The sequence below is a fragment of the Narcine bancroftii genome, chromosome 11 (genome assembly GCF_036971445.1).
Source record: "Narcine bancroftii isolate sNarBan1 chromosome 11, sNarBan1.hap1, whole genome shotgun sequence".
Taxonomy (NCBI): domain Eukaryota; kingdom Metazoa; phylum Chordata; class Chondrichthyes; order Torpediniformes; family Narcinidae; genus Narcine; species Narcine bancroftii.
The window spans coordinates 67,415,115-67,428,061 of NC_091479.1; the positions used below are offsets into that span (position 1 = coordinate 67,415,115).

The following is a 12,947-nucleotide window of genomic DNA, read 5'->3' on the forward strand; positions in this document are numbered from 1 at the left end:
AGCCTTTAATAGCCACAAAATGTGCAGAAAATTGTTCAACACTCCATCATGAAAATGGAAGCAAATAATATTTTCACTGAAAATCTGCAGTGTACAAACATGCCTTTCTCTGTGATGTGACAACTTATAAATGCAGATTTCAGAAAAACATATTGCCTTTGAGGTGCAGTTGTTGCTTAAGATTTTTTTTTTACTTTTTGTGCTTCCATCTCTGTTTTTGTCCTTGGGCAGTCTCTTGGAGCCCAGGTTGATTTGTTTCCACTCCTGTTCTATGGGTTCTGATGTAGATGATGAAGCAGGATCTCCAGCTTCTGCCATGTGTACAGCAGATAATATGTGATGGGGCATTTAGGATGTTGTGCTCCATTTCCACATATTGTACATGACTACAGAAGATGTTCAATCCCTTCCAGGATGTTATTTCTCCACTTTGCACAGTCACAAACCAGGGATTCCAGTCCAATTTAGGCATATGGACAATAAGGTCTATCAACTAGAGCTATTTGAGTGTGATAGAAGTCTTGGTGATAGGTATATTGGTTTGATGTTGCTTCATGTGGTCATCCCATTGGAGGTTTTTCCTTTTAAATGTACCTCCAATTGGGTTATCATGCCGTTAATCCATAACTGGGCAGGATTAATGCTTGAAAGAGACCATGAGCTTTACATTGTCGGATTTGAAGCTTTGTATTTGAAAACCCTCTTACTAGATGGCCATGAGATGGAAGCAGTGGTGAACTTTGGTGATGAAGACAAAACTACTATTTGTGACATTCCAAATTTCTGCGCTCCTGAAATACATACTTGATTGCATTATTTTTCTTCCACTGGCCACAGCCTTTGGGAAGAATGTCATGAGACAACATTCAATAATGAGTGCAACAAGCCTGATATCATGACATAAGCAAAATGATTGTGAAGTAACTAACCAATTACTATACTTCCAAATAGTCTGATTCCACAGAACACTGTACAGATTTCCCATTTTTTTTTTGTTTTCCTTTCCTATGCATTGCTACTTCAATGGAAAATATATAGCCTTTGTCTTGCGTGCAAAAAGTAATCAGATTGTCAATTTGTATCACAATTTCACATCTTGAAATATTTATTCAACTCTTAGAAAATGGATACATCTTTTATGTAATCTATCCATAACTCATAATTAGATAGGCACTTTCCTTCATTTTTCCCTCATGTTAGTGCCCTTCATCTCAGTATAAGATTTTAATGTAAGTAATAACTTTGCCCACTGTCAGCCTCACATCTTTGATTGAATTGTCGAGCCCAAGTCCAGTTTAGAACACTTTGGACATTTACAATGCCTGTTGTCAGACACACCAAACAGGCCTCATGATTTTTTTGCTCTGGATTGAAAATTAACAATGAAAGACTGTATGACATTACTCAAGACTTTTGAGTTTGTACTGAAATAAAAATACTACCAAAATCTCTTGTTAGATATTGATGATATCCAGTTATGTTCCGTGTTTAGTGTTTGCATGTTAATCAGGTGAGCAAGCATTTAGAATACGAATCCAAAGTTCTGAAAGATCATGATTGTAAATCTCTTTTCCCTATTACTTCATTTGTCCCTACTCTTGAAGTAAGCACCCTATTTTTGTGCCTTTGTAATTGATGAATTAAGTTCTTCATTTTTGCTGTTGTCAGGCCACTGGTGGTAAGGATGTGGGAAGCCATTTTTACGTCTTGGACTGGACTGGATCCCTTTGAGAAGTTTCCACTAAGTGAACAGCATCTGAGTTTCCAAAACTTATTGTCATGTCAATGGGGGGTAGATACTCAGTATTTCTGCTGTTCTTTCCCCTTAGTAATAAAGATGCCTGGCCATCATTACTGAGCACACCTAAAGAGGCCAACGGTTTAACCCTCGAGCACAGGAGAACACCTCCTATACTTGATAATGGTTCAGATCCCGAGCACATGACCCCAGACGTTCCTGACACAGAACTCAGGTCAGTGATTGGCTTTATTTCTCTCATGGACTGAAATAACCCCAACTGAGCAAAGGAGGCAATTCTTTTTGTTCACAGCCAATCAACCAATTTGCAAACCTTTGGCAGCCTAATAATTGTTCCCATTCTAGGAGTTCTTGAGCACCACCTTTTTTCGTGAGCATCTAATGGCTGGTGTCAATACAAATTGTCAACAGAGATATAGCCCAAGGTTTCTTTGGAAACATCACTCAATACTTCCAATGAGAGTTGGAGAGTTATGTCAGTGGGATCCATTTTGTGATTTGGAGCATGCAGTTGTGGAGATTTGGTGTGATTTATTTATTTATTTATTTTGCTCATGGCCAATAGTCCATTTGAGTTCAAATCAGCATGTTTTTGGGCAAGTGTTTATCAAAGAAGAGATTGATGTTCCATTTCTTTCTCAGAATTATTAAAATCTAATTCTGCATTTCAAACTCTAATAATATATTGTCAATAGAATACTATTTGCAACTGACAAGCAAAGATTCTCTACCAAACTTTAATTCTCCGAATGGCTGTTACGCCAGAATGCATATCAATGCTATACGAATTGAAATATCCTCATCAAGAGTTTTGACTTGAAATGTCAACCATTCTTTTTTTCCTACTGTTGCTTGACCCACTGACTTGCTCAAGCAGATTAAGTTTACTTTCAGATTCCAGCATCCACAGTCTCCTGTGCATCACAAATTGGAATGTCTTGGATTTCATTCTTGGCTGATATTGCAACATATTAGGACAGTTCTCAATTCTCCATTTTCTTGGAGTGAGAAGTTTCTGTGTTGATATTGACCAAGAACAGCACTTTGAAAAGATCACCATGGCACTCCATGACGCATCCTCTAAACACTCGCACATTCCTCTTGGAAATGGCCATGTAATTGAGAAACTGAAGAGCTGGCAGTATTTTTGGCTCTGAACTTCAGGGGCTCAGCAAAAAAGCAGAGGAATATCCTGAAGACACTTTCCCTGGTCTTTTCAAACCCTTGTATCTTTCAGGTGCTCTGCTTCTCCTCGATCCAGCTACACACCCTCTGTGTGAGTTTTACCCCCTACCCCCAAAATCTAGGTGTGGATGGGGAGCTTACTTTTGCTTTGGGATTGCAGACCCTGTTTATCTTGCACCTGACTTTTCGGAGTTGACATCATCTCTTCACAGTTGGGCAGTTGCTCAAATATCATTGATGTTCTTCCTGCTTTATCCATTCTTTTACGGCTTTCTTGGGGCCATAGACTTGTTGGTAGTCATCAAGTAGGAATTGAACACCTTCTATCATCTTTCCTGGTGGCCATCTGCATGTCTGTGCCCGCAATGGAAGAATTAGCGATCCACCATGACCTTTCAACCTCATTGTCAAAGTGCAGACTTGTTTGCATCATAATGTCACAATGCAAAACTGTCCAGAATAAGGCTGTGACCATTGTTGAGCTTTGACACGAGTTAAAATTGCTTGATTCTAGTCCAATTCATATTACCAATGAACTATGTCCCACTCGAGACATGCAGCATTTTTATGTCAAATGTTAGCCTCCACATTTTGCTGTAACTAAGGTAATTGATACTTTTCGATGGCAGTGTTTATAATCTTTGTAAAAGAAATTGCCCTCATGACCCAAATCACTCCTTGTATTGGTTGTAGAGAACTGAATTAAGCTGCTTTGGCATTTGTCCTATACTATAATCTTGGCTCTAGCCTTATCTGAACCATATTACATTTAAGGAATTATGAATCCTTTCATTTGCAAACATATAATAGATGCTGTTTACTAAATATTATTGGTAATTAACAGTCTCCAATTCCAGTTATTTTTTTTAGATTGCTTTGAGTTGAAGATCATTGGTTTGTGAAAAGGAGCAAAACTTGCAGCATTCAGTGGATAAATTCTGCAATAGACAACTTAAATTAAAGCTGGTTAGTTGCCAACTGTAGAAGACTTGCTGCCGCCTTTATTTGATCAATGGCATACTGCATCTATTTATTTTTAAAGTGTGGGGTATCGAATACGTCTTTTTCAGTCATTGAAGAAATATTAAAAGAAATTGGATCCACAAAGTTCAAGGTGCTGCTGAACTTTTAAATTCTCACCACCAATTCTCAGCTTTTGTGTTTTCAGTGCCAGATTAGAGGTCAGGTGCATTTTATTAGTTTTATTCCTGCTTTAACATATCAAATAAGCATTGAACATCATTGCACAATACTTCTAAATTTGTTTCAGTTAATCTTTCATTTTGCTTTCTTAAATATCGATGGGATCTGCTATGAGCATTACTCAGTTCCTTGGCTGTTTGTTTCTTAGGAAGTTGAGGAAATCTTAGCAGATATGTGCACCAAGGACAAATGAGATCAGATTATCAATTTGTTTTGCAGACCAGTGGATAAACCACCAGAAGCCCTCACTCTAGGAAATGGTGATAATTTACAACAGGTGAGTTGCATTTGGTTTTTTGATCTAACATTCATAGTTTCTTAATTATCTTGCCTTGATCAAGTACTGTATTTGGTTATTATCATTGTTTAATCCTTTCTCCCACATTAGTGCCTATTTCTTAAATGATTTAATATAGTCAAAGCATTAGAAAACAGTGTTGACCACGTTAATCTTCTCCATTTTCCCAGGTTGCTTAAAGCAAAGGAATATAGAAATTGATCTTTAGTAATAAAATTGAATCTTGAGCAGCTTGAGGACATCCATGTTGGATCAGATAAGTTTCAGGTCCTCATATGTTGTCTTTCTAGTTCTTCTGCAGAGGATAAAATTAGATCCTTGCCACAATAATAGACCCATCATCCAAAAATACATTCTAACTTGGAACTTGTGAGGATGGCAGTGTGAGATAGACTTTTCAGGTATTTTAAACTTATCCAATAGAAGGGAGTGTACCTCCTTTGTGCTGGTGGTAAAATTGGACATCAAGGGCACAATTACAAAAACAACTTCTATGATTAGTGTAGGGTGGTAGAATTGGGCAAAAAATGTAAACTCTGGTGAGTACAAAGCGGTAAAAACAAAGTTTCTAGAACATTTGCTTTAATAGATCAATGTTCCATTTATTTCAATATGCACAAATCTTTTTCCATTGTTTGCCCATTTAGGTGCTACTGATACAATTTGTACTTTTATGGTCAAATATTCTAGCAATGCAACTCCACAGAAGTAATCTTAAATTTTTCCAGAGGGCCCATTGATAAATTGTTTGCACCATAATAAAACACTAGGTTCTCAAGATAAATAGAAAACACCACATGTGAAGAACCCTAAGATGCAAAATAAATGAACTCAGCAATTTGCTGAGTTCTACCAACTATGATGAGGCTCATTTACATTAAAATGCCTGAGTGAGCTAAGCGTTAGTTCAAAGATAGAGCAAAAATCTGAATTAATGAGAAGTGAATGGAGAAATTTCTTTTGGTACAATGGATCAAAAAATGCTACATATTTGTTTTAATTGATTAGGTAGGGCAGTTAGACTAAAACAACCATATGCTAAATATTTTATTATTTAGATTCTCAACATAACCATATATTTGTGGACTTCAATGAAGACTTTGAATAGGTAGCTGCGTGATATGTGCAGTTTTTGGAGACTTAGGATAACTTTTATGCTGCTTTCTATTTTGTTTGACAACAAAGTATCCTGCAGAGCTCTGATTCATTACTGCCCTTGTCTATGAATCTGAACACATCCAAGGGGATACTTAAGGACGTCTACTCTGACTTCACCTTTTCTGGCTGGAACCAACAGCAGTGAAATGATGGTCTCATTGTCACGTCCTGGTGTGGGATGAACCACTGAGGCAACACTTGGGAGGCCAAAAGCAAATGGGATGGCCTGATGTGCAGCTTATGTGCACTTAAGCCATTACTGGTGACTGGCAGCAGCTGCTCTGCGCATTGACTGGCCTTCCAGATCTACATTACTCCCCAAGCCTTCAGAGGCAACCATTATGAGTGGCTGATTCCACACTAATTCATGTGATGAGGAGATCAGTTTAACCATTGCACTGCTGTGACAAGCAGAGAACTGTTACCTTTTATAACCAGTTGTACAACATATCGTAGGTTTACATTGGTAATGAATCACCCTATGCTCAAAGATGCTCCTTTTTAGTGCAATTTCACGAGTACTCTCATTTCTTGGAGTGTATCCCAAGAACTCAGCAAGCACCAATGTAGTTTGTTTGCTTAAATACTTTTTGTTATAATGCAATTTTTAATCACAAACATTCACCCATAATAGAAGCTATAGCCTTTAGTAAGCTGTGTTTGGTTGCATATTTATGTGGCTTAATATTATTTTAAATGTTAATGCATTGATAAGTCCATTTTCTACACCCTACTGAAGTATGCATTTGAAATATAAGGCTTCAGATCACAATTCTGCAATCAGATGATAACTTGGCAGTGATTGGGAAATTAGCTATGAAAATCTAATGTTTAGCAACCAGCGGTTAGCTCAAGTAGTGAACTCTGAAGTTCCTTTGTTCTATTCCCTTTATCCAGGAAACATAACCCACTTTCTGTTGGAGTTTTTTTTTAAAAACTGTCTTTGGATGTAATGGTAGAAGGGCAGAGGTATTGTAATGGATTTTTCCCTCTTGCCTTTGAAAGCAAGTTGTGTCCTATAAATCATGCATCAACTGGGTATTTCAGACATATTTGGTATATTAGAGCATGTAAGCATTTCTTCCCCCACACTATTAGAATGTGGACAAGATTGGCATTCAAGGTCTGGTGGTGGTGAGCTGCCACCCTGTTTTAAGAGCCCTCAAAATGTAGCATGGCAGAATTTTGACACCAATCTGGTGAGGAAATGATGCCCATGTTGTGTAAGTCTTCAAACAGGTTTAAATAGTCATTCAAGGGTAACCAGAGTTCAAATGAACAGTTAGATATTTGAGTTCCAAGTCCTGAAAAGATTAAAAAAAATATGAGATCAGTGGGGAATATGGGTGGAATTATTTGTGGTGGGAGTTAAAGGGTTGATGGGTTCTAATACGATTATCTGCCGTTCTGATTGTCTAGCAATTAAGAAGTTTGCCATTAAAGCTGAAAAGGGTGCAAGAAGATTCACAGGGGGTTGTTGCTGGATTTGGAGTGTTTGAGTTATCAGGAGTGATTGGATTGACTAAGGCTTTTCTCTCTGTTTAGGAGGCTGAGGGGTGGCTTTCTAGAGATCACAAGGGGATTAGATAAGGATTGTGTGCAATTTTGACTTTTCCCCAGGGTAGTGGTGCCTAAAAGTAGAGGCCATAGGTTTATGGTGAGAGGAGAAGACTTGAAGGGGATCCAAGAGGCAGTTCTCTCTATTTCTGCCCCCCCCCCCCCCACATGGGTTGATGGATTTGTGGAACCAGCTGGCAGAGGAAGTGGTGGAGACAGGTACAATTACAACATTTGAAAGACATTTCAACAGGCTTATAGAAAGAGCTGAGATGTGCATCTTGACTGGCCTGGATGAGTTGGATTGAAAAGGGCTGTTTCCATGCTATGAAACTTCGACTCTGTATTAGAGCCTCTCGTTGACTTTGTGTGAAGATTAATTCATTGCTTAATTTTGAAGGTATCATATTAAGTAATACATTATGATGGAAGGCTGAAATGCTGGCCATTTTAAGGAATTGGAAAATAAAGGAATCAAATACTGCTTTCATAAAGAACCTTGGACATAACCAATCTGTTTCATTTCAGACTGCATATTATTACTAACATACTGGTTTCAGTGGATTTATTAGAATAGTATTAGGAATTTTGGCTAAATGAGGGAAACAGGGTTTTATCCATGCCAGTTAGCATCCATGGCGAGAAATAGGCAGCTAATGTTTCCAGTCAGAACTTTTTATTCCCAAGACCAAAGTGGGAAGTAGAGAGGGCAAGTATAAACAGTTGGCATGCCGGTTAGCACAACACTGTTACAATGCCAGCAACCTGGATTCAAATTCAGTGTTGTCAGGCGTCTTTGTTCTCCGCATGACCACATGGGTTTCCTCCAGGTGCTCTGGTTTCCTCCTACATTTAAGAGAAATATGGGGTTAGGTTAATTGCTGACATGGGTGTAATTGGTGCAGGCTTGTGGGCTAGAAAGGCCTGTTACCGCACTGTTAAATATTTTAAAATTATAAAGGAGGAACCAAATGGATACCAGCTAAATGAAGATGGGAGAGGTGGAGAGACAAGTCAGGGTGAGACCAGGAAGGGGAATGAGTGAAAAGCAACTGCTGGAATGGGCTTGGAAGAAAGGAACCAGTGAAGTACAGATGGAAACTGTGAAAGGTCACAAGATAAAGAAACAGAAGTAAGCCATTTGGCCTATTGAGTCTGTTCCGCAAATTCACCCTGAGCTAAGCTGTTCTCACGTCCAAGTTCTGGCCTTTTCCCTAAATCCATTGATACCTTGCCAATCAATTTCCCCCTTAAAGACCCCCAATAATCTGGCCTCCACAGCTGTAGGTGGCAATGAATTCCACAAATCCATGACCCTTTGGCTAAAGAAATTTCTCCTCATCTGTTTTAAATGGGAACCTTCTAATTCAAAGACTGTGCCCTCTTGTCCTGGATTCACCCACCAATTGAAACATCTTATTCACATCTAATTTGTCCAATCCTTTCATCATTCAAAATGTTTCTTCGAGATACTCTCTCATTCTTCTGCACTCCAATGAATAGAGTACAAGAATGCTAAATGTTCCTTAGATGTTAGCCCTTGCATTCCTAGAATCATCCTGGTAAATCTTCTCTGTAATCTCTCCAACATTATTACATACTTTCTAAGATAAGGGGCCCAAAACTACATACACTGCTTTAAATGAGGCCCCACCACTGTCCCATAGAGCCTCATCAACACCTTTTACTTTTTAGACACTATTCCTCTCAAAATGAATGCCAGCATAGCATTACTGCTGGTCCAACCTGGTGGTTAACCTTCAGATTATCCTGCATGAGGACCCCCAAGTACCTTTGCACTTCGAGTTTTGAATTTTCTCCCCATCCAAATAATCTGCCTGTTTATTTCCTCTTCAGAAATATACAGCTGTACATTTGTCAACATTGTATCTCATCTGCTATTTCTTTCTCACTCTCCCATGCTGTCCAAGTCTCTCTGCAACCTTTCGGTTTCTTCAACACTTCCTACTCCACCACTTCTTGGTGTCACCTGCAAACTTTACCACAAAACCATTCAAACCATAATCTAAATCATCGATATTCATTGGAAAAAGAGGCCCCAACACCGATCCCTGCGGAACACAGCTAGTAACCGGCAACCAACGAGAACAGGATCCCTTTATTCCCATCCTTTGCTTTCTAACTATCAGCCAATGCTCCACCCAGTCTAATATCTTTCCTGTAAATCTATGGGCTCTCATCTTATTAAGCAGCCTCTTATGTGGCACCTTATCGAAGGCCTTTTGAAAATCCAAATACCCAACATCCATGACCTCTCCCTTGTCCATCCTACTTGAGATTTCCTCAAAAAAATTCCATTAGGTTGGTCAGACAGGATCTTCCCTTCATAAAGCCATTCTGGCTTTGACCTATCATGCCATGTACCTCTTCCATAACCTCGTCTTTGAAGATCGACTCCAATAATTTTCCAACTACCAACGTCAAACTAATAGGCCTATAATTTCAATTTTTTTTCCTGCCTACCTCCTTTCTTAAACAGCGGAACTACATTTGTGACCTTCCAATCCTCTGGAACCATGCCAAAGTCTATTGGAAAATAGATTCCAATGCCTCCACAACCTTCAAATCCAGCTCCTTCAGAACCCGTGGGTGCACCTCAACCCATCCAGGCATCTTGTCTATTTTTAGTCCATTCAGCTTATTAAGCACTATCTAGTCATCTTGAATGTACTTTATTCTATTCCCTGAGACCTTGGACTATCAGGTATATTGCTATGGTCTTCCTCAGTGAAGACTGATGCAAAATATCATTTAGTTCCTCTGCTAACTCTTTGTAACCCATTATAATTTCTCCAACATCATTTTCAATCGGTCCTACACAGGTCTATCTTTTACTCTTTATCTAAATACAACTCTGATTATCCAAAATAGTCAGAACTGTGTCCATTTTGAATAAACTTTTTTCGGAGAACCTGTCATTTAAAACAACAAGGTACGGCTTTTTAAGCATTTAATTCTCACCAGAAAAAATGCTGGCCACCGCCAATCACCAACTCCTCCCCACCAAGGACCCGTTGCCACTGGGAGCTCAAGGTCCACTGCTGCCAGCACTGGGAGCTGAGGATCCCGGTCATTTCAGATAATTGAGGATTTGCATATCCTCGTTTATCCAAAAAAAAATTTAAATTTCTGATAACTGAGGATTTTAGAGAATACAATTTTGGAGAATCAGAGTTGTGCTGTATTTTTAAAAAAAATCTTGGTCTCCTTTTGTATGTTATATGACAACTTCCTTTCATAATTCATCTTTCCTCATGACTTCCTTTATCTCTTTATGTAAGTTTTTTAAAGTTTCCCAGTCCTCTGTTTTTCCACTAATTTTTGCTTCCTTGTAGCCCTCCCTTTTCCTTTTACTTACATTGTGCCATTTTTTTATCCATAATTTTCTTTTTTCTGAGTATATATCCTGCACTTTCTTTATTTCTTCTAGAAATATCATCCAATTCTGCTCTACCGTCTCTCCATCGAGCTTACCTTTCCAGACATCTCGGGCCAGTTCCTCTCTCATACCACTGTAATTCCCCTTGTTCCACTGGAATATTGACATAACTGATATCAACTTTTCAAATTTGAAACTGAACGCTATCGTGTTATGATCACTACTACCTCAGGGTTCCATTACCCTATTCACCTCAGGTTCATTACACATCACCCAATCCAAAACTGCCGAAAAGCCATCCCATAGGCATTTTACAACTCTCCTGAGATGCATTATCTTCCTGATTTTCCCAATCGCCTTTCTTGTTAAAATCCCCTATAAATTATTTTGACATTTTCCTTCTGACAAGTTTTTTCTATTTCCACCTGTAACTTGTAGTCCACTATTTAGGGGCCTGTGTATAACTGCTAAGAGGGTCTTTTAATACTTGCCATTTCTTAACTCAACCCCGCTACCTTACTGCTTATCTTTCCTATGCACTGTGTACCCTTGGACATTCAGCTCCCAATCACATCCATCATTAAGTCATGACTCTGTGATGGCCACAATGTCATAATTTTCAATCTGTAGCTGTACAACAAGTTCATCTACTTTATCCATAATGCTCTGCATTTAAGTACAGTTCCTTCAGACCAGTCTATTGTTTTTTTGCTGTCTTTCTATTATACAACAAATTATCTTTTCTTATCCTTTGCTGTAAAAGGAGGTTATTTTAGATTGAATAATTCCATGTTCATACCAGGCTATTTGTGCAGAACATGATGTGCTGTTCTTGTATTTTTTTTTTTAAATTGCATTTCCTTGAATTTGAGTATTTGGAAGTGATTAATTCACTTAAAATAAAATTCCGGGTAGTTTAAAGAAAATCCTCATCAAGGAAATGCAAAGTAACTCAGCACAATCACAATGAGAACATGGCAATTTCAAAGTCGAACAGATTGTTTTACAATAACTTGTTTTCATGTCGCTTAAAATTATGTGATTCAGTTAGAATCATGGGACAGATAGACTGTGTTCTTATGAAAGAAAATGGGCTTATTGACCTTTTCTAAACTATCAATATAGTTATTTTTAATTTAACTTGAGCACTTCTCCACATATGGTGCAAATGGTTTGGTGTTGTGTGCAACCAAACTGTCTTTCTCACATAGTGTGCCAGTGATGATGGAAGCAAGTTTGTTGATAAAAATGTCTCCTCTGCAATGTAAATGTCAATATGCCTCCATGTTTCATTGCAGATCCCTCCGAGTGAAACACCGTCCCCTCCACCAGGTTTAACAAAACCCAACCCACTTGTCCCAATTAGTTCATCCAATCACAATGCACGGTCTCCTTTTGAAGGCGCTTCTGCAGAATCCCAGTCCCTCTTCTCAGACAACAGCAACTTCAGACATCCTAATCCTCTCCCCAACAGCCTGCTATATCCCACCTCATCACCAGCCACACACGACTGGCCAACGGCACCAGAACCACAGAGTCTCTTCACATCAGGTTTGTACCTTTTTAGTTGTACACCATTGGGGAAGGGAGGGGGTTAATGCTTGTACTTTATTATTTGGGTCTCTTTATTATGGTTGTCAATTGCACAAAGTTCATGAATGGGGAGAGAAAGGTAAAACTCACGTACATGACTCAGACCAACATAATGATCGGGTTAAATTTAAGCCTTGTAATTGATCCTGCACTACTGCGGTTCATATGCACAGTTACCTGTGGTGTCCTTTCACTCAGCAATGTCTAAAGCACTCTTAATTTTATTTCCAATAAGTTGTCAACTGCTATGATTCAATGAAAATCAGCAAATTTTGAAAGGCAAACAAACTATTTATGCTGCACTTATTTTACAGATGCATTTTCTAAAATGAGGTGCAGTCAAGTTTACACCCATGCAGAGTTGTCAGTAGCCAGTCATATCTTTAGAATGGCTTATTCTATGAGCACAGCTGACTTGTCACTGCCTTGATACAGAATTAGGATAAGATTGCCTTCAAGCTGCTGCCAATTTGAGTCAACACTGATGTAAAATTCCTGCGAATACAAATCAGTGTGCAACCAATTGAAGAAATTCAATGCATGCGTTTGAGATAACGTGATGAATTGATGCTCTGCTTGCAGTATAATTAACCCTGAAGGCATGTTTCTTCCCTACATTAGATTGCTACCAAAGCTGATGTAGTTCATTCGACAAAAGGTCGTTGACCTGAAATATTAACTTCTCTCCACAAATATAGTCCATCAAGCTGAGTTATTCCAGCGCTATTTTTTTTTTGTTGACGTTCTATTATGTGAGCAGGTGTTTTTCAAAGTATGATTTTAAACCTCATTGT

General features: G+C 38.6%; 1 protein-coding gene across 12 annotated transcripts in view; it reads left to right on the plus strand.

The window, feature by feature from the left end:
* The window catches only part of cnot4b (CCR4-NOT transcription complex, subunit 4b), a 182,259-nt gene that overhangs the window by 122,563 nt on the left and 46,749 nt on the right, over positions 1-12,947 (plus strand). For 9 of the 12 annotated variants that reach the window (XM_069903203.1, XM_069903206.1, XM_069903207.1 and 6 more), the window contains 3 exons: positions 1,830-1,973; positions 4,367-4,424; positions 11,859-12,111. In XM_069903203.1, the coding sequence (XP_069759304.1) occupies positions 1,830-1,973; positions 4,367-4,424; positions 11,859-12,111 (455 nt within the window). The remainder of the gene's footprint in view (positions 1-1,829; positions 1,974-4,366; positions 4,425-11,858; positions 12,112-12,947) is intronic. The other 3 variants (XM_069903201.1, XM_069903202.1, XM_069903208.1) reach the window with 1 other exon arrangement.